Source organism: Microcaecilia unicolor, chromosome 4, assembly GCF_901765095.1.
Source record: "Microcaecilia unicolor chromosome 4, aMicUni1.1, whole genome shotgun sequence".
NCBI lineage: Eukaryota > Metazoa > Chordata > Amphibia > Gymnophiona > Siphonopidae > Microcaecilia > Microcaecilia unicolor.
Genome location: NC_044034.1, coordinates 81943843 through 81962734, shown reverse-complemented (window position 1 = coordinate 81962734; position 18892 = coordinate 81943843). Strand labels below are relative to the sequence as shown.

Here is an 18892-nt window from a genome sequence, read left to right as displayed (position 1 = left end):
ACATTTATAAAAGCTTGTGGCAAAAATTTATTTCCAAGTAACTAGTCACAACTGAACTCAGCCTTAGAAAATCAGAAGAGAAAATATTGTGTTACCTAATCATGCCACAACCAGGTGACATCTGTACTAGGCAGAGTACTGCTGTTATTCTCCTGTCTCATTGCTGTTGTTGAGAATGACGAAGTAGTAAAATTACATTTTCCCATTATTATTTCCAGACTCTCTCTGGCACTGGTTTGTTGCATCTAATAAAGCTTCAGACAAAGCTGTCAGCAGAGGAAACAGCAGAAGGAGAGCAGCAAACAGCTTTTATAACAATAAATGAATCTAAAGCCTCAGTGATAGGTTGTGTATTTCCTTATACAATTTTATCCAAGTACTTCAGAATGTATCATAAGGCTGCAGCTTAAACCCAAGGGGATAAATGTTTTCAATCAAGTCATGGTACTCAAGACTTTGACAAACACAAATGTATTAGGGGAATTACAGTCAGAAACCTTACCTGCTATAGTATTAAGGAACATCAAGTATTCAAAATTAGAAATCTCTCGTCGCTGCCATCGTTGAGTCATGTTAGAAGATTTAAAAAGCTGCCGGGGCGTGGCTAGTGATATTCTCCTAAAAATGAACATAAATTAGTTCTAACAAAAAGTCTTTCAACTGTATTTTAAACTATGCAAAGCCACTTGACTGGATAAATATCAAATTACTTAGGTAAACTGACTGTCTGAACATCACCCACATTCAATCCAGCATGTCCAAGAATCTATACTACATACATTTTTAGCTTGATTAAGGAGAGGTTTTCCCAGGGGCATGCTGTGGGCGGGGTTGTAAAACAATGCATGCAGATGGGATTTTCAAATTTATATGCACCTTTTTCAAAAAATAAAAATCGCTCACAGAAGAACCTGATGCAAAGACTTTGGACCCTTTGAACCCATGGGCAATATTTAAAGGAAATTATGCACTTACTCTTTGAAAATAAAGCACAAGAGAGTGGATTGTACTCTCCATCCCCCTAATTCTATAATCTTAGCACCTAACTGTAAGTGCCATTTGTGAAATAAAATTATAGAATACTATAATTAAAATTTAAGAATATTAGCACTTATGCGCGTGAATGTAACATTCACATGTGTAAGCATGGGTTGTGCACTAAGTGGTATTCTACAAGCTTATCACACAACCCGCATAGGACTAAATTCTATATATGGCGCCTGAAAAATTAGTGCTGAAAATATTTCCGCATAGGTGTATTCTGTAAACCACACCTAGATTTAGGTGTGGTTTATAGAATATGCCTAGTGTGTTCATAGAATATGCCTAGCAGCCATGCCTGCACCTAACTCTAGGCATGTCCATGTAAATACCGGCACCTAAGTTAGGTGCGGAGCAGGTGTATTCTATAACTGTGTGTGTAGATTTTCAGAACACCCACGGTCCGCCCATTCCACGGCCCCTTTTGGCAGCGTGCATTAGAATTTACGCACACCACTTTATTGAGTACACCTAGTAAGTCGTGTGTGTAAATTCTAATTAGTGGCAATTATCAGTGCTGACTGGCTTGTTAAGTAATTAAACTTCATGCGCAAATTCAGAATATGACCAGATTTATGCGCGCAATTTCAGTCACGCTATATAGAATAGAGGGGATAGTGCACAACTGCAAGGAGGCATACATGTGGGTACAGCATGGGCAGGTCTCACACTTATAAGCGTAACTTACAGAATACTATATTACCCGTTAAGCTGCAACATTTACTTGCTAAAATTACACGTGCCTTTTACAAGGTGTAAGTGGTAGGGCCTAATAGTCATACCATGGGAGTTAGCCTGGATAACTCCTGCGGTTGATGCTGAGCCTGGATATTCAGTATCTGGCCATTTCCGGTGACCAGGACTGAATATCCATTTTATCTTTGGCCGGTTCCAAACTGACCAAGTGCTGGCCGGTTAAGTTCAAACCAGCCAAAGATATACCAGCTATTTACGTGGCCACATTTGGCCACTTACCCTCGGATTCTATATATGGCACCTAGATTCTGCGCAGAGATATGTGCATAACTTAATAGGTGTAACAAAGTAATCAGCGTTTTTAACAGCACTTAACAAGCAATAACGATCTCTAACTGGCAATAACTACAATTTATGTGTGGAAATCGCTAAGCATCCTATATAATAAAACCCACCTCCAACGTTCTGAAGCTGGCAGCCTGGACAAAAACCTTGAAGCATTCGTGCTCCTGTATCCATCTCCATCTCCAGATGACGTCTCGCAATAACAGATGCGTCACCAACGACTGTGCCCAATCACAACACAGCAGTGGGAGTCTCCAACGTATTAAACAAAAAACCCGCCAACAGCGCAATAAATTCTACATACGAACAAAGAAGAAGGGCAACAGCACTTTCGGAAACACCAGGTTAACTCCCACACCAACCCACACACTCCACCCCCCTTCCACGGGATAAAATCGAAACACCGCCCTCCAACTCTTCCCTGACTGACTACCTCCCGACTCCACCGAAGCCATCAACAACAAAAAAACAGGGCAGGCTCTGCCCTTCTCACAAAAAACAAAAAAACCAGTGCAGGCTCTGCACTTCCAACGCCCCCGCCTAACTCCCTCTCTAATACAACCTCACGTACTCGAAACACCGCCCTCCAACTCCTCCCTCCCTCTCTTCTAGGACGGAACACTGCCCTCCACCCAGTGGCGTACCAAGGGGGGGGGGGGCAGTGGGGGCGGTCCGCACCGGGTGCACGCCGCTGGGGGGGTGCCGTGGCACGCGCCTGTTGCCCTGTCTCAGAGTTCGCAATTCGCATGTTCCGGGGCAGACTCAGAGGGAGCAGTGAACACATGCGAATTGCTAACTCGGAGACAGAGCAACAGGCGCGCACCGCGGCACCCCCCCCCAGCGGCCTGCACCGGGGGGGGTGTCATTTCGCCGGGGGGGGGGGGGTGTGTTGCGCTGCACCCAGGGGGGGGGCGCATCAGCGATCCGCCCCAGGTGTCAGCTAGGGTCAGAAAGCCACTGCCTCCACCTCCTCCCTGACTGACTACCTCCCGACTCCACCGAAGCCATCAACAACAAAAAAAGGGCAGGTTCTGCCCTTCTCAAAAAAACAAAACAAAACAGTGCAGGCTCTGCCCTTCTCACACACAAAAAAAAACCCAGTGCAGGCTCTGCCCTTCTCACACACAAAAAAAAAAAACCAGTGCATGCTCTGCCCTTCTCACACACAAAAAAAAACCCAGTGCAGGCTCTGCCCTTCTCACACACAAAAAAAAAAAACAGTGCATGCTCTGCCCTTCTCACACAAAAAAAATAAACAATGCAAGCTCTGCCCTTCTCACACACACACAAAAAAAACAGTGCAGGCTCTGCCCTTCTCACACACACACACAAAAAAAAAACAGTGCAAGCTCTGCCCTTCTCACACACGAAAAAAAACAGTGCACACTGTATCTGTGTAAAACACACACTCTTTCTCTCACACTCACTGTGTCTCACATACGCACTTGCACACACTCTCATTCTCACACACACACTCTCTCTCTCACAGACACACTTGCACCCAGACTCACTCTCGCTCTCTGTTACACACACACACTCGCACATTCACTCTCTCTCACACACAGTCACTCTCACATACACTCTCTCAAACATACACACTCCGAGGAAACCTTGCTAGCGCCCGTTTCATTTGTGTCAGAAACGGGCCTTTTTTACTAGTATTCTATAAAGAACTCCTAAATTGCAAAGCACACAGTTCAAAATAAATATGCGTAGCTTAAAAGGGGCATATTTGTGGGCGTTTCCTGGGCATTCCAAAATTTCCACAAGTAATTACAGAATATGGGTAAGTGCACCTAAATCTATGGGCATGGATTTATACCATTTTTATTGGCGTAAATGGGTGCACGAAGATTTAAGCACTATGATATTGACTAAGCATATTCTATACACCATGCCTAAATCATATAGAATACACTTAATTCCGCACAGATTTTTTTAGGTGCCATATATAGAATCTAGCCCTTAAAGATATAACCAGCTAGCTGCTATTTGTTGACCAGGGATATTCAGCAGGAAATAACTGGCTATCTCCTACTGAATATCGATGGATAGCCAGCTAAGTGCCTTTTAACCACACAGGTGCCGTTTCTGCATAGTTAAAGGGTTTTGAATACTGGTGGGGGGGGGGGGGGGCACAGTGTCTTAATGTTGGTACACAAATGCTGATTTATGTTCTGTTCTGTTATGGAATCTGGTTGCCCAGATATTGTTATAGAATTTCCGCTCAGCACCTTGCCTTTTAGCACCTAAAATTTAGGTGACCTTTTTTAGAATTCCCCATCCCCATATGAGTTGAAAGCACTTCAGAATTTATCAAGTAAGACATTTTTGTGTTTGAGGCTAATGAAAGTGAACAATTAGTATTTGTTTTTCAATAAGTACTAGCAACTAACAATTACGTCTTTGCACTTGCAGAACAGTATTAACCAGAGACTTGGCAGTGTACTCAACTTCAAACTAGATGTTGTAACATATCCAGATGGGATTCCTTGACCTTCATAACACATTTAGCTTTATAAATATCACTCAGTCTTACTCAGTAGAAATATTACAGCTATTGCTTTGGCACTTTAAAAACTTGAATTTAATCTTAAGAGAGTATAACCGGAGGAAACATATATAAACAATCTGTTGTGTCCTAGACCAAGAAGTGAACTGATCAAGGAGACTCAGACTTCAAACAATAACATATGGAGCTCATAAACAGAAAACAAATTGCACATGGGGTTAGCACACCAAGCACAACAATTATTTTCAAAAATACTTTGAGGACAAGGACAAAATAAATATAGGGAATCTACTATTTGTAATAAGAGAATAAAATGTATTAAAATCATTCAACAGTATTGATGAATGATTAATTCAATTAATTCACATATGAAGGACAATGTGGTAACTGGTATTTACATTAAGAAAAAGTAGATGGTGCTTAACTGCTGCATTCCAAATTCAAATGTAGAATAAAATAAATATAACAGGAATTCAACATAACCAGTTCCAATACTAGATATCTTTAGACACTTGCAGGTGCCAGTTGTTTTTCAAAGTGATATGTTCATAAACTATATGTTAAGGGGCATTGTCATGAAATAACTAGCACCCACTTTGGATTAACCCTGTGGCTGCCTGGATGGTCTGTCCCTAGCATTGCTCAAGCCCGCCTGCACCTGGGCACGTGCTCTATACTAGCACCCTCCTCCCACCGACTGAGCCCGCTTGCCTCTGGGCTAGTCTCCCATTCTCAGGTTATTCCCCGATGATTTCTAGGAAACTGGGACCACAGTTCCTAGAACGCACTCACAGACCCAAAAACAAAAACCAGGATTCTCAATCAGTCCAGGACAGCAGAGTCAACAAATTTGAACAGAGAACAGAAAAAGGTGAAATCAGCAAACAATAACAGGTAACTGAATATGGATCAATTATAAAACTATCGAAACATTTGTTTACTACCTGAGTAGTACCTGGGGAGTTCAAGAAATATAGCTGCTCACAGGTTATAAAATATAAGTGCTCACAGGGTCTCAGTAAAGAGATATTTCTCTATCCACTCCCTGGGTGAGACTATAGAAAATCCAGTATCTCCTGGCCAGATTTGAACTCCAGGGTCAATCAAAGCCCAGAGCACCAACTTTGCAAGTATCTGACCAATGGTATTACAAATTGCCTTTCCACAAGCTTAAACTGGAAAAGAGAAAGTCTTTTTCTGCAACAGCTTTAAAACACAAAACAATCGCCATCTGCTGGCCAATTAGGAGAAATACACTTCATGAAATAATTCAGTACACAGGCTTAGAAACCCACTGTTTCATCACAGGGATATTCAGCTGGCAGGGGTCAGTATTTTTTAAAATGCTGACCACAGTTACCAACATTATGCCCAGATATTCAATGCCAAGCCATGTCCAGGTATGTGCAGATGGCCAGCACTTAACTGGATAAGTGTAATATTCAGCCCATAACCGGCTAAAGATAGGACTGCTATTTATGCAGTCTTTTTTGGCCAGTTAACTTAACCAGTTAAGGGCTGAATATCGGCACTTATCCAGTTTAGTGCTGACTTCAACCTTGGACCACCCACACAATAGCCAATTGTGGATTTAGCAGTTAGAGGGGATATTCAGTGGTACTATCTGGGTAACTGCCATTGAATATTCCCACAGGGCTTGATCAGCTCCAATTAACTGGGCAATTACCACATGGTAATACCAGTTGCAATGGCTACCACTGCCTAAACATTGGATGGATTTAATACGTTCAAAATTTTATTTATTTATAATATTTCAAACCTTATTCACAAGATTTATCTTGTACAAGAAACACAGAGATATTATATGAAATAACAACAAATATTCTAAAGTAAATATTCCTCTTTTCTTAGACCACTAATTTAGAGGGGGAGTTCAGTAAAGTTGAGGAGAACATATAATACGTTCCAAATTTAAAAAAAAATGTACAATCATGATAGTACACCAAAAAAAGGAGACAAAACCCTATATCGAAAGTCCAGCAGCAAATATCATGAGTAGGGAATCGACCAAGAGCTCTCCACAAAAGAGGAGAAAAAGGAACCATGAAGGAAACCATTACATGTTTCCCTATTTATACTTGTGCTTTTAAGATTGTGCTATTGATTACATAGGCATAGTATAAGCCTATCAATGGACATTCACACACTTTTTATGTTCATTAATTGTTGCCATCACTGAGGTACTTCGTAGCACACTAGACTCAGTATTGCACAGACCACGTATCCTTTATCTCAAGCACACTATCTGATATCAATTGTTTGCCTTTTTATCTTCTTTTTTAACTTAAATGTGACCACTGTAGTACATTATGAATTTTTACATGTATGCATTTCATTTTTTTGTATTTTAAATTTGTATCTCATTCATATTGTGCCTCTTTTACCAAAATGAGCTAGCAATTCCCAGTATGGCAATGATGACAAAGCCGATTCACTTTGAATCGGCTTTGTCACCATTGTAGTGTAGGAATTACTAGTGTAGTTTGGTAAAAGAAGCCCATTATGTCTTAAATTCATATTTATTAATTTTTATGTGTGCATTTTTAGTATTGCAATCGCATTTGGTCTCATGAATATTATTTTGTTATAGTTTTATATACTGATGGTTTATTTCTTTTGATATTTTATGATTTTTTTGATGTTTTACAATGCTTTTCATATGTGGGTTTGCCTTTAATTATTTATGCATTCATTTTTTTACTTAGGGCTCTGTTTACTAAACCACACTATAGGCATGCTAGTGTTTTCAGGACATGCTAATGCTAGAGACACCCATATATTCCTATGGGTGTCTCTAGTATTAGCGCGCACTAAAAACACTAGTGCACCTTAGTAACCTGAACATGTATACCTTGGAGGAAAGGAGAAACAGGGGTGATAAGATACAGACGTTTAAATATTTGAAAGGTATTAATCTGAAAATGAACCTTTTCCGGACACGGGAAGGCGTTAGAACTAGAGGACATGAATTGAGGTTGAAGGGGGCAGACTCAGGACTAATGTCAGGAAGTTCCATGGAATCTTAGCGGAGATTGGGTGGTGACGCCGGTAATTGGGAAACAAAATGGGAGCTGCGCAGACTTCTACGATCTACGCCCTGATCGTGACTGAATAGATAGGGATGGGCTGGAGTGTAAATTTTAAGGGGCTTCGATGTTAGCTTCAGAACTTAGTACAAGAACAGTACTGGGCAGACTTCTACGGTCTGTGCCCTGAGAAAGGCAAGGACAAATCAAACTCGGGTATACATATAAAGTACCACATACCATGTAAAATGAGTTTATCTTGTTGGGCAGACTGGATGGACAGTACAGGTCTTTATCTGCCATCATTTACTATGTTACTATGTAAATGGTACCCTTAATTTGTAACATTTAGTTAGTGACCCATGAAGCAGCATTTCTGCTGAAACACAGATCTGTGTCAGGTTCCTCTGTTTATTTGTGCTATTTTCTGGAAATTGTTGGGCCCCTGGCCTTTTTTTTATTATTATTTATATTCTTTATTAATTTCATTTTAAACAAAGATAACAATCTTTGAAAGATACACCAATATTTTGATAAATTCTACATCAAAATAGAAAAGAAAATCAAACTTACATAATATAAACATTGGTTTCCAACAGTCCACAATATGTGGGCCCCTGGCCTTTTAACAGCAATTGATTTTATTAAAGGAGTATTGAACTTTGCTCCTCTGGTTCTTCTTTTGTGGAGAGCTCTTGGTCCATCCCTACTCATGATATTTGCAATCATGATAGTACACAACTTGTTGAGACTAATCAAGAAACCAGGTTTAGATGGGTGCTTCTATCTGAAATCTGTCAAATTCATAACGTGGGAACTATTACCCTTCTAAACAAATAACAGCTCATTCAAGTCTTTTCCTTTGTCCCCATTCCCTACAGTGCATTATTAAATACAGTGTGTGTGTGTGTGTCTGTGTATCTATCTATCTATAAATTCTAGGCATATCATATTTAGTATAGCTAAACAATTTTAGAGAAAATGAGGTTACTTACCTGTGGTAGGTGTTCTCTGAGGGCAGCAGGATACATATTTTCACTGTGGGTGATGTCATCTGATGGAGCCACTGAGTGGGAGCTGTTCTACAGCTTGTTTACACAAAGCTTTTGAGAGTGTTCCACCGTGCATGTCTTTATGCCTGTCATCCTGTCATTGTTATATGGGACCTAGCCAGTCAAGTTTCTAGCTTATAGAAAACAAATCCAAATGGGATGAAGGAGGGCATGTGAGACTATCAGGCTTATTTTCGAAAGAGAAGAGCACCCATCTTTCGACACAAATTGGGAGATGGGCGTCCTTCTCCCAGGGTCGCCCAAATCATCATAATCGAAAACCAATTTTGAGCGTCCTCAACTGCTTTCCGTTGTGGGGACGAACAAAGTTCACGGGGGCGAGTCAGAAGCGCAGCGAAGGAGGGACTGGGGCGTGCCTAACACATGGGCGTCCTCAACCGATAATGGAAAAAAGAAGGGCATCCCTGACGAGCACTTGGCCAACTTTACTTGGTCCATTTTTTCTTACGACCAAGCCTCAAAAAGGTGCCCAAACTGACCAGATGACCACAGGAGGGAATCGGGGATGACCTCCCCTTACTCCCCCAGTGGTCACTAATCCCCCTCCCACCCTTAAAAAAAACTTTAATAATATTTTTTGTCAGCCTCAAATGTCATTCCCAGCTCCCTGACAGCAGTATGCAGATCCCTGGAGTAGTTTTAGTGGGTGCAGTGCAGGCAGGCAGACCCAGGCCCATCCCCCCCTACCTGTTACACTTGTGGTGGTAAATGTGAGCCCTTCAAAACCCACCACAAACCCACTGTACCACATGTAGGTGACCCCCTTCACCCCTTAGGGCTATGGTAGTGGTGTACAGTTGTGGGGAGTGGGTTTTGCGGGGATTTGGGGGGGGGGGCTCAGCACCCAAGGTAAGGGAGCTGTGCACCTGGGAACAATTTCTGAAGTCCACTGCAGTGCCCCCTAGGGTGCCCGGTTGGTGTCCTGGCATGTCAGGGGGACCAGTGCGCTACGAATGCTGGCTCCTCCCATGACCAAATGGCTTGGATTTGGTCGTTTCTGAGATGGGCGTCCTCGGTTTCCATTATGGCTGAAAATCAGGGACGACCATCTCTAAGGTCGACCTAAATTGGGCGTCCCCAACCGTATTATCAAAATGAAAGATGGACGCCCATCTTGTTTCGATAATACGGGTTTCCCCGCCCCTTCGCAGGGACGTCCTGCGAGGACATCCTCAGGAAAACTTTGGCGCCCCTTTCGATTATGCCCCTCCACGTATCCTGATGCCTATGAAGTACACCTGCAACAAGTAATATCATTTTCTCCAAGGATAAGCAGGATATCATAGTCTCACATGAGACTCCTTTGTTACAGGCTGCTTTCAACAAAACAAGGGATAATAATTGATAGTCTCACAACAGGCAAGGCATAGAACGAAGTAACTAAATGTTTTCCACTTTTTTTGGGGGTAGATATTAGAACAAAAAAAATGGGCCTAGAGAGAGGAGTTGGATTCTAAACCCCAAATAAATTCTGAAGACCTTATGGCCAAAATACAGTGGGGGAAATAAGTATTTGATCCCTTGCTGATTTTGTAAGTTTGCCCACAGACAAAGACATGAGCAGTCCATAATTGAAGGGTAGGTTATTGGTAACAGTGAGAGATAGCACATCACAAATTAAATCCGGAAAATCACATTGTGGAAAGTATATGAATTTATTTGCATTCTGCAGAGGGAAATAAGTATTTAATCCCTCTGGCAAACAAGACCTAATACTTGGTGGCAAAACCCTTGTTGGCAAGCACAGCGGTCAGACGTCTTCTGTAGTTGATGATGAGGTTTGCACACATGTCAGGAGGAATTTTGGTCCACTCCTCTTTGCAGATCATCTCTAAATCATTAAGAGTTCTGGGCTGTCGCTTGGCAACTCGCAGCTTCAGCTCCCTCCATAAGTTTTCAATGGGATTAAGGTCTGGTGACTGGCTAGGCCACTCCATGACCCTAATGTGCTTCTTCCTGAGCCACTCCTTTGTTGCCTTGGCTGTATGTTTTGGGTCATTGTCGTGCTGGAAGACCCAGCCACGACCCATTTTTAAGGCCCTGGCGGAGGGAAGGAGGTTGTCACTCAGAATTGTACGGTACATGGCCCCATCCATTCTCCCATTGATGCGGTGAAGTAGTCCTGTGCCCTTAGCAGAGAAACACCCCCAAAACATAACATTTCCACCTCCATGCTTGACAGTGGGGACGGTGTTCTTTGGGTCATAGGCAGCATTTCTCTTCCTCCAAACACGGCGAGTTGAGTTCATGCCAAAGAGCTCAATTTTTGTCTCATCTGACCACAGCACCTTCTCCCAATCACTCTCGGCATCATCCAGGTGTTCACTGGCAAACTTCAGACGGGCCGTCACATGTGCCTTCCGGAGCAGGGGGACCTTGCGGGCACTGCAGGATTGCAATCCGTTATGTCGTAATGTGTTACCAATGGTTTTCGTGGTGACAGTGGTCCCAGCTGCCTTGAGATCATTGACAAGTTCCCCCCTTGTAGTTGTAGGCTGATTTCTAACCTTCCTCATGATCAAGGATACCCCACGAGGTGAGATTTTGCGTGGAGCCCCAGATCTTTGTCGACTGACAGTCATTTTGTACTTCTTCCATTTTCTTAATATGGCACCAACAGTTGTCTCCTTCTCGCCCAGCGTCTTACTGATGGTTTTGTAGCCCATTCCAGCCTTGTGCAGGTGTATGATCTTGTCCCTGACATCCTTAGACAGCTCCTTGCTCTTGGCCATTTTGTAGAGGTTAGAGTCTGACTGATTCACTGAGTCTGTGGACAGGTGTCTTTCATACAGGTGACCATTGCCGACAGCTGTCTGTCATGCAGGTAACGAGTTGATTTGGAGCATCTACCTGGTCTGTAGGGGCCAGATCTCTTACTGGTTGGTGGGGGATCAAATACTTATTTCCCTCTGCAGAATGCAAATAAATTCATATACTTTCCACAATGTGATTTTCCGGATTTAATTTGTGATGTGCTATCTCTCACTGTTACCAATAACCTACCCTTCAATTATGGGCTGCTCATGTCTTTGTCAGTGGGCAAACTTACAAAATCAGCAAGGGATCAAATACTTATTTCCCCCACTGTAGTTGTTGCATTAGGAGCTTTGTTCCAAATTGTAATGTGACGTGAATGTGCTGCAGCTCTGCAAATCTCTTCTATGGAGACAGACCTAATGTGGGCTACCGATGCAGCCATAGATCTGACATTCATGTTTCAAGTTTCATTTTTATTTGATATACCGCTTTAAAGACAAACCATCAAAATGGTGTGGCATGACCCTCCAGTCAGCCCAGCCTGGGCATAAGTAAAGGAAAAGCAGCCTGCTAGCTAATTCGAAAGTGTGTGTTTGCTGATTTCAGCTCCCCTGGGTGGACTTTCTATGGCTTTAGTCCACTCTCGACAGAAGGCCAAGAATTTCTTGCAGTTCAAGGTATGTAGTGCATTTTCACCTATACGGGCCTAAAGTTTTCCAAAAAATGCTGTTAGGAAGGAACTTACAATTAGTGCACTGGGCTGTTCTAGTGTTGTAAAATTTTGTGTAAGATGGATCAGCTACTAAGACCTGACACACACTGACCATGAGGGCTGAAGTGACTGCAACTAATAAATAATAACTTCCAGGTCAGGTACTTCAGGTGATAAATAATTAGTGGCTCAAAAGGAGTTTTCATCAGTTGTGTTAAAATAATGTTGAGGTCCCATGACACTGCAGGATGCCTGATGGGATGCTTCAATAGAAGCAAGCCTTGCATAAAGCAACCAAATAAAGGCTGAATAGAGATAGGTTTACATTCTATTTGATGATAAGTGCCAGTTGCACTGAGATGAACCCTAATAGAGTTGTTCTTGAGACCTGACTCTGAGATATGTAGAATATAAGTACAGCCATACTGGGACAGACCAAAGGCCCATCAAGCCCAGCATTCTGTTTCCAATAGTGGCAGGCCACAAATATCTGGCAAGTTCCCAAAAAAGTACAAACATTTTATACTGCTTATCCCAGAAATAAGCACTGGAATTTTCCCAAGTCCGTTTAATAATGGTCAATGGACTTTTCCTTTAGGAAGCCATCCAAACCTTTTTTAAACCCCACTAACCTAACCACCTTTACCATATTCTCTGGCAACGAATTCTAGATTTAATTACATGTTGAGTGAAGAAACATTTCTCCAATTCGTTTTAAATTCACTACTTTGTAGCTTCATTGAATGCCCTCTAGTCCTAGTATTTTTGGAAAGAGTAAACAGACGCTTCACATCTACCCCTTTCCACTCCGCTCATTAATTTTATAGATCTCTATCATATCTCACTCAGCTGTCTTTTCTCCAAGCTGAAGAGCCCTAGCCTCTTTAGCGTTTCCTCATAGGGAAATCATCCCATCCCCTTTACCATTTTTGCTGCCCTTCTCTGCACCTTTTCTAATTCCACTATATTTTTTTTGAGATGTGGTGACCAGAATTGAACACAATATTCGAGGTGTGGTCGCACCATGGAGTGATACAAAAGGTATAACGTCCTCATTTTTGTTTTCCATTCCTTTCCTATTAATACCTAACATTCTATTTGCTTTCTTAGCCGCCGTAGTACACTGTGTGGAAGGTTTCAATGTATCATCAACAACACCTAGATCCCTTTCTTGGTCGATGACTCCTAACGTGGAACCTTGCATTACGTAGCTATTTTTCGGGTTCCTCTTTCCCACATGCATCACTTTGCATTTGCTCACATTAAACGTCATCTGCCATTTAGGTGCCCAGTTTCCCAGTCTCGTAAGATCCTCTTGTAATTTTTCACAATCCTCCCGCCATTTAACAACTTTGAATAACTTTGTGTTGTCAACAAATTTAATTACCTCACTAGTTAATCCCATCTCTAGGTCATTTATAAATATGTTAAAAAGCAGTGGTCCTAGCACAGACCCCTGAGGAACCCCACTATCTACCCTTCTACATTGAGAATGCTGACCATTTAAACCCAACTCTCTGTTTTCTATCTTTTAATCAGTTTTTGATTCACAATAGGACACTACCTCCTATCCCTTGACTCTCCAATTTCCTCTGAAATCTTTCATGACTTTGTCAAACGCCTTTTGAAAATCCAGATACACAATATCAACTGGCTCACCTTTATCCACATGTTTGTTCACCCCTTCAAAGAAATGTAACAGATTGGTGAGGCACGATTTCCCTTCACTAAATCCATGTTGGCTTTGTCTCATTAATCCATGCTTTTGAATATGCTCTGTAATTTTGTTCTTTATAATAGTCTCTACCATTTTGCCCAGCACTGATGTCAGACTCACCGGTCTATAATTTCCCAGATCTCCTCTGGTACCTTTCTCAAAAATCAGCGTTACATTGGCTACCCTCCAATCTTCCGGTACCATGTTCGATTTTAAAGATAAATGACATATTACTAACAATAGTTCCGCAAGTTCATTTTTCAATTCTATCAGTACTCTGGGATGGATACCAGCTGGTCCAGGAAATTTGCTACTCTTCAATTTGTCAAATTGCCCCATTACATCCTCCAGGTTTGTAGAGATTTCATTTAGTTTCTGCGACACATCAGCTTTGAGTACCATTTTTGGCACCAGTATCTCTCCCAAATCTTCCTCGGTGAAGACAGAAGTAAAAAATTCATTTAATCTCTCTGCTATGGCTTTGTCTTCCCTGATTGCCCCTTTTACCCCTTGGTCATCTAGCGAGTATATATATTCAAACACTTTTTGTGTAGGACAGGAAAAAGGATCTAGGGTCTTCACACCATTTGGCTAACTTCTTCCATTTAAAACCATAATACCTCCTAGTAGAAACTCTTCTAGAAACTAACAGAATATGAGAGAAAAATGGGCTCATTTGCAAAACAGAAAAACAGCTAAAAAGTGGCATAAAGCAGCATTTGGAAGTTTTTCTCACAAAAATGTCCAAATCAGTATTTTCAAAATCTATTTTTAAACGTTTTTCTATGAAGTCCATCAGAAGTGCGCCCAAATCTCAAGGGGGTGTGTCAGGGGTGTATTCAGGATGGGACTTGGGCGTTCCTAAGACTTAGATGTTTTTCAGCCATAATGGAATAAAACAAAATCGTCCAGGACTAAAACTTAGACGTTTTGGACAAGACTTTTTTTTAATACTGAATAAGGCACAAAAAGGTGCCCTAAATATCCAGATGACCGTTGGAGGGAATCAGGGATGACCTCCCCTTATTCCCCTAGTAGTCACTGACCCCCTCCCAGCCCCCAAAAATGTGATGAAAAACACTACTTGCCAGTCTCTATGCCAGCCTCAGATGTTATACTCAGGTCCCTTAGAACACCATGCAGGTCCTTGGAGTAGTCTAGTGGTGGGTGCAGTGCGCTGCAGAGAGGTGGACGAGGCTCCTACCTCCCCTACCTGTTACACTTGTGGACAAAATTGTAAGCCCTCCAAAACTCACCAGAAACCCACTGTACCCACATATAGGTGCCCCCTTCACTCATAAAGGCTATGGTAGTGGTATACAGTTGGAGGTAGTGGGTTTTGGGGGTCTCAGCAGCCAAGGTAAGGGAGCAATGGTGAGATGTATACCTGGGAGCATTTTATGAAGTTCACTGCAGTGCCTCCTAGGGTACCCTACTGCTTTCCTGGGATGTCAGGAGGACCACTCTACTAAAAATGCTGGGTCTTCCTACATCCCAATGGCTTGATTTTGTGTGTGTTGCACTTAGACATATTTTTTCCCTGGAAAATAGACCAAAAATCAAAATGTCCAAATCACAAAACCTTGTTCAAAACGGCATTTTCAGAAAAAAAAGATAGATGTTTTCTTTTTTTGAAAATGTTTTTTTTTCCTATTCACATTTTGGATTTTTTTGCAAAACGTCCAAAGTCGGACTTAGACATCAAATCAAAAATGCCCCTCAAAGTCAGTAAGTTCAGGCAATCCACCACTAAACACTCAACATGCATGCCCTGAGGGCAACAGACTAGAGGTCAGGCTATGAGTTATTCATGTTGGGAAATAGTCCAATCTCTAAGGAACCATGCGTCTTGGCCAGTAGTGAGTGATAAGAAGCATGGTTCCTTGATACTGTCCGAGTTGCAAAAGAGTTTTTATTATGAGAGATATTGGATGATGAGCATACAGAAGACCCTAGCCCAAAGAATGAAGAAGACATCTGGGGCTAGTCTTCAGTGTGATCCTAGTCTATAGCAGAACTTTCTTGTTGTATTGAGTGGTAACAAGATCCATCAAAGGAGGCCCTGCTCTTGAAAGATCTTCCATGCTACGCCCTTATCCAGTGACCACTTGTGAGGTTGCATAATCCAGCTCAGGTTGTCTGCCAGTCTGCTGTCTTTCCCAGCCAGGTATGTGGCTCTGAGTGAGATCCCTTGGGTGATAGCACACTTCCATATTCTGACTGCTTCCTCACACAGGAGGTATGAACCTGTCCCTACCTGCTTGTTGGTATAAAATCATGCAACCTAGTTGTACATCTAAATTAGAATAATTTGATATGATAATCTTTCTTTAAAAGCTTTAGGGCATTCTAGACCACTCTTAGTTCTAGGAAATTTATCTGATAAAGCTTTTCCTGAGCAGACCAGAAATCTTGAGTGTGAAGCCTATCTTGATTAGTTCTCCAATCCAGGTTAGACACATCCATCATTAATACTTTCTGAATTGGAGGAATATGGAAAGGGATTCCTTTCATGTCAGAGTGGAGAGGTGATGAAAGTGACATCCAGAGGCTCCCTGTGGCTTTGTCCACTGGGTTGTTAGGGTCCATCAAGCTTGGTGTCATGAGAGTTACAGTACATGAACTGTGGAGGCCATATGGTTGAGCATCCTTAACATCTGAGCAGATGATACTTGCTGACTCTGATGCACTTCTAGAACTACTGATATAAGAGTTAAGATTCTATTCAATTGGAGTTTTATATGCTGCCTGTTTTCCAAAAGGATTCACAGCAGTTTACATATTAAGAAAACTCTACAATAGAGCGAGATTACATTTCAAAGGAAAACGTTACAATAAAACAATGACTAACAAATTCCAATTATTGTTCAAAAATATAAGTCTTCAAGACTTTCCTGAAAGAAAAATAGGAGGATATATGTCTTAAACCTGATGGCAACATATTCTATAACCTTGTCCCAATTATCTAAGTAGGGAAACACAGGCAACCCTAGTAGAGGCCGACTGAAACTGCTTTTTCAGTTTCGGTAAAAACTGAAACTGCCACTGAAATGGCAGCCAAAACTCATCAGCTGGTGTCAGCCAAAGTTGAAAATGAAACAGAAAAATCAAAGTTTAGTTATGTGATTTGAACCACTGAGGGCTGCTGGGGATTGTCAGAGCTTGTAGTTTGCATCCCTCTGCTAAACCCACAGTATCCAAGCCAGAACTTAATAATCTAAACAATGAAAGACTGTATTTTACCTCTAAGCAAAATAGACTCCACAAATCATGACACTGGAAATCCTATGCAGGAAACTGAAAGAAATATGTCAAAGGGCCCCAACAGCTTCTAACAAAAATTCTTGAGATACAGCCTGTTTTGTAGAGCTAAATTACAAATATTTCCAAATAGTTAAGTAAAATGACATCCTGGTTTCTTCAGCTACACTCATTTAGACTTACTGTGGGGACCAGTTTCTTTTTAAAATTCCCCTGAAAGTGTTCAGTTAAATTTTCTGACTCTAACTGATTTGGACAATTTACTGCTAAAAAAAAAAAAAAAAAAATAGTTACTTGAATTGTTTGATTTTTTTTTTCATAGAATGTCAATTAGTTGGGGGAATATAAGAAAGGTATAAAGGGGGCCTTGGAAAGTTGTTACCCTGAAATACTATCCTGCTTATAATCGAACGAGAAAAACGCCCAAGTTCCGACCTAAATCGGGAGATGGACGTTTATCTCACAAAAACGAATAATGCGGTATAATCAAAAGCCGAACTTGAACGTTTTCAACTGCACTCCATCGCGGAAGCGTACAAAGTTGACGGGGGCGTGTCTGAGGCTTGGTGAAGGCGGGACTGGGCCATGGTTATCACCCGAACAGAGATGGGCGCCTTTCGCCGATAATGGAAAAAAAGTATGCGTTTGTAGCTAGAATTTAGGGCACTTTTCCTGGACCCTGTTTTTTCACGAATAAGGCCCCAAAAATGCCCTAAATGACCAGATTACCCCCAGAGGGAATCGGGGATGACCTCCCCTGACTCCCCCAGTGGTCACTAACCCCCTCCCACCACAAAAAAATGATGTTTCACAACTTTTTATTTTCACCATCAAATGTCATACCCACCTCCCTGGCAGCAGTATGCAGGTCCCTGGAGCAGTTGTTAGGGGGTGCAGTGGACTTCAGGCAGGTGGACCCAGGCCCATCCCCCCCCCACCTGTTACAATTGTGCTGCTTAATGCTTAGTCGTCCAACCCCCCCCAAACCCACTGTACCCACATGTAGGTGCCCCCCTTCACCCCTTAGGGCTATAGTAATGGTGTAGACTTGTGGGCAGTGGGTTTTGAGGGGGATTTGGGGGGCTCAACACACAAGGGAAGGGTGCTATGCACCTGGGAGCTCTTTTACCTTTTTTTTTTTTTTTTTTTTGTAAAAGTGCCCCCTAGGGTGCCCGGTTGGTGTCCTGGCATGTGAGGGGGACCAGTGCACTATGAATCCTGGCCCCTCCCATGAACAAATGCCTTGGATTTATTCGTTTTTGAGCTAGGTGCTTTCATTTTCCATTATCGCTAAAAAACAAAAATGCCCAGCTCACAAATTGTCGAATAAAACATGGACGTCTATTTTTTGCGAAAATACGGTTCGGTCCGCCCCTTCACGGACCCGTTCTCGGAGAAAAACACCCATGGAGATAGACGTTTTCGTTCAATTATGCCCCTCCACGTGTATTGCATTGTGGTATTGTTTACTTCTTGTAATTTTCTTTTTTCCTCATTGATGTGGACTTAATTGTATGCTTCTTGCTATATGTTTATGTATTTAAGATTTATTGAGAAATAATTTAGAAAGGAAAAAATAAACAGAATTGTTCTTGTCTTGCTGAATTTGAGTGCCTTTCCTTCATATTTGTCATTATTCCTGTATTTGCTCTGTGTAAATTAAAAAAATTAACGGCAGCCCATGATAATTTTGAAGAATTTTGCTCATCCTTTGCATCAGTAGTGAGAAAA

At 41.8% G+C, this 18892-nt stretch overlaps 1 protein-coding gene across 1 annotated transcript in view; it reads right to left on the bottom strand.

The window, feature by feature from the left end:
• NBEA (neurobeachin) overlaps positions 1-18892 on the bottom strand; it is a 1994973-nt gene that overhangs the window by 303897 nt on the left and 1672184 nt on the right. The window contains 1 exon segment of the mRNA XM_030200381.1: positions 503-618. Coding sequence (XP_030056241.1) covers positions 503-618 — 116 coding nt within the window.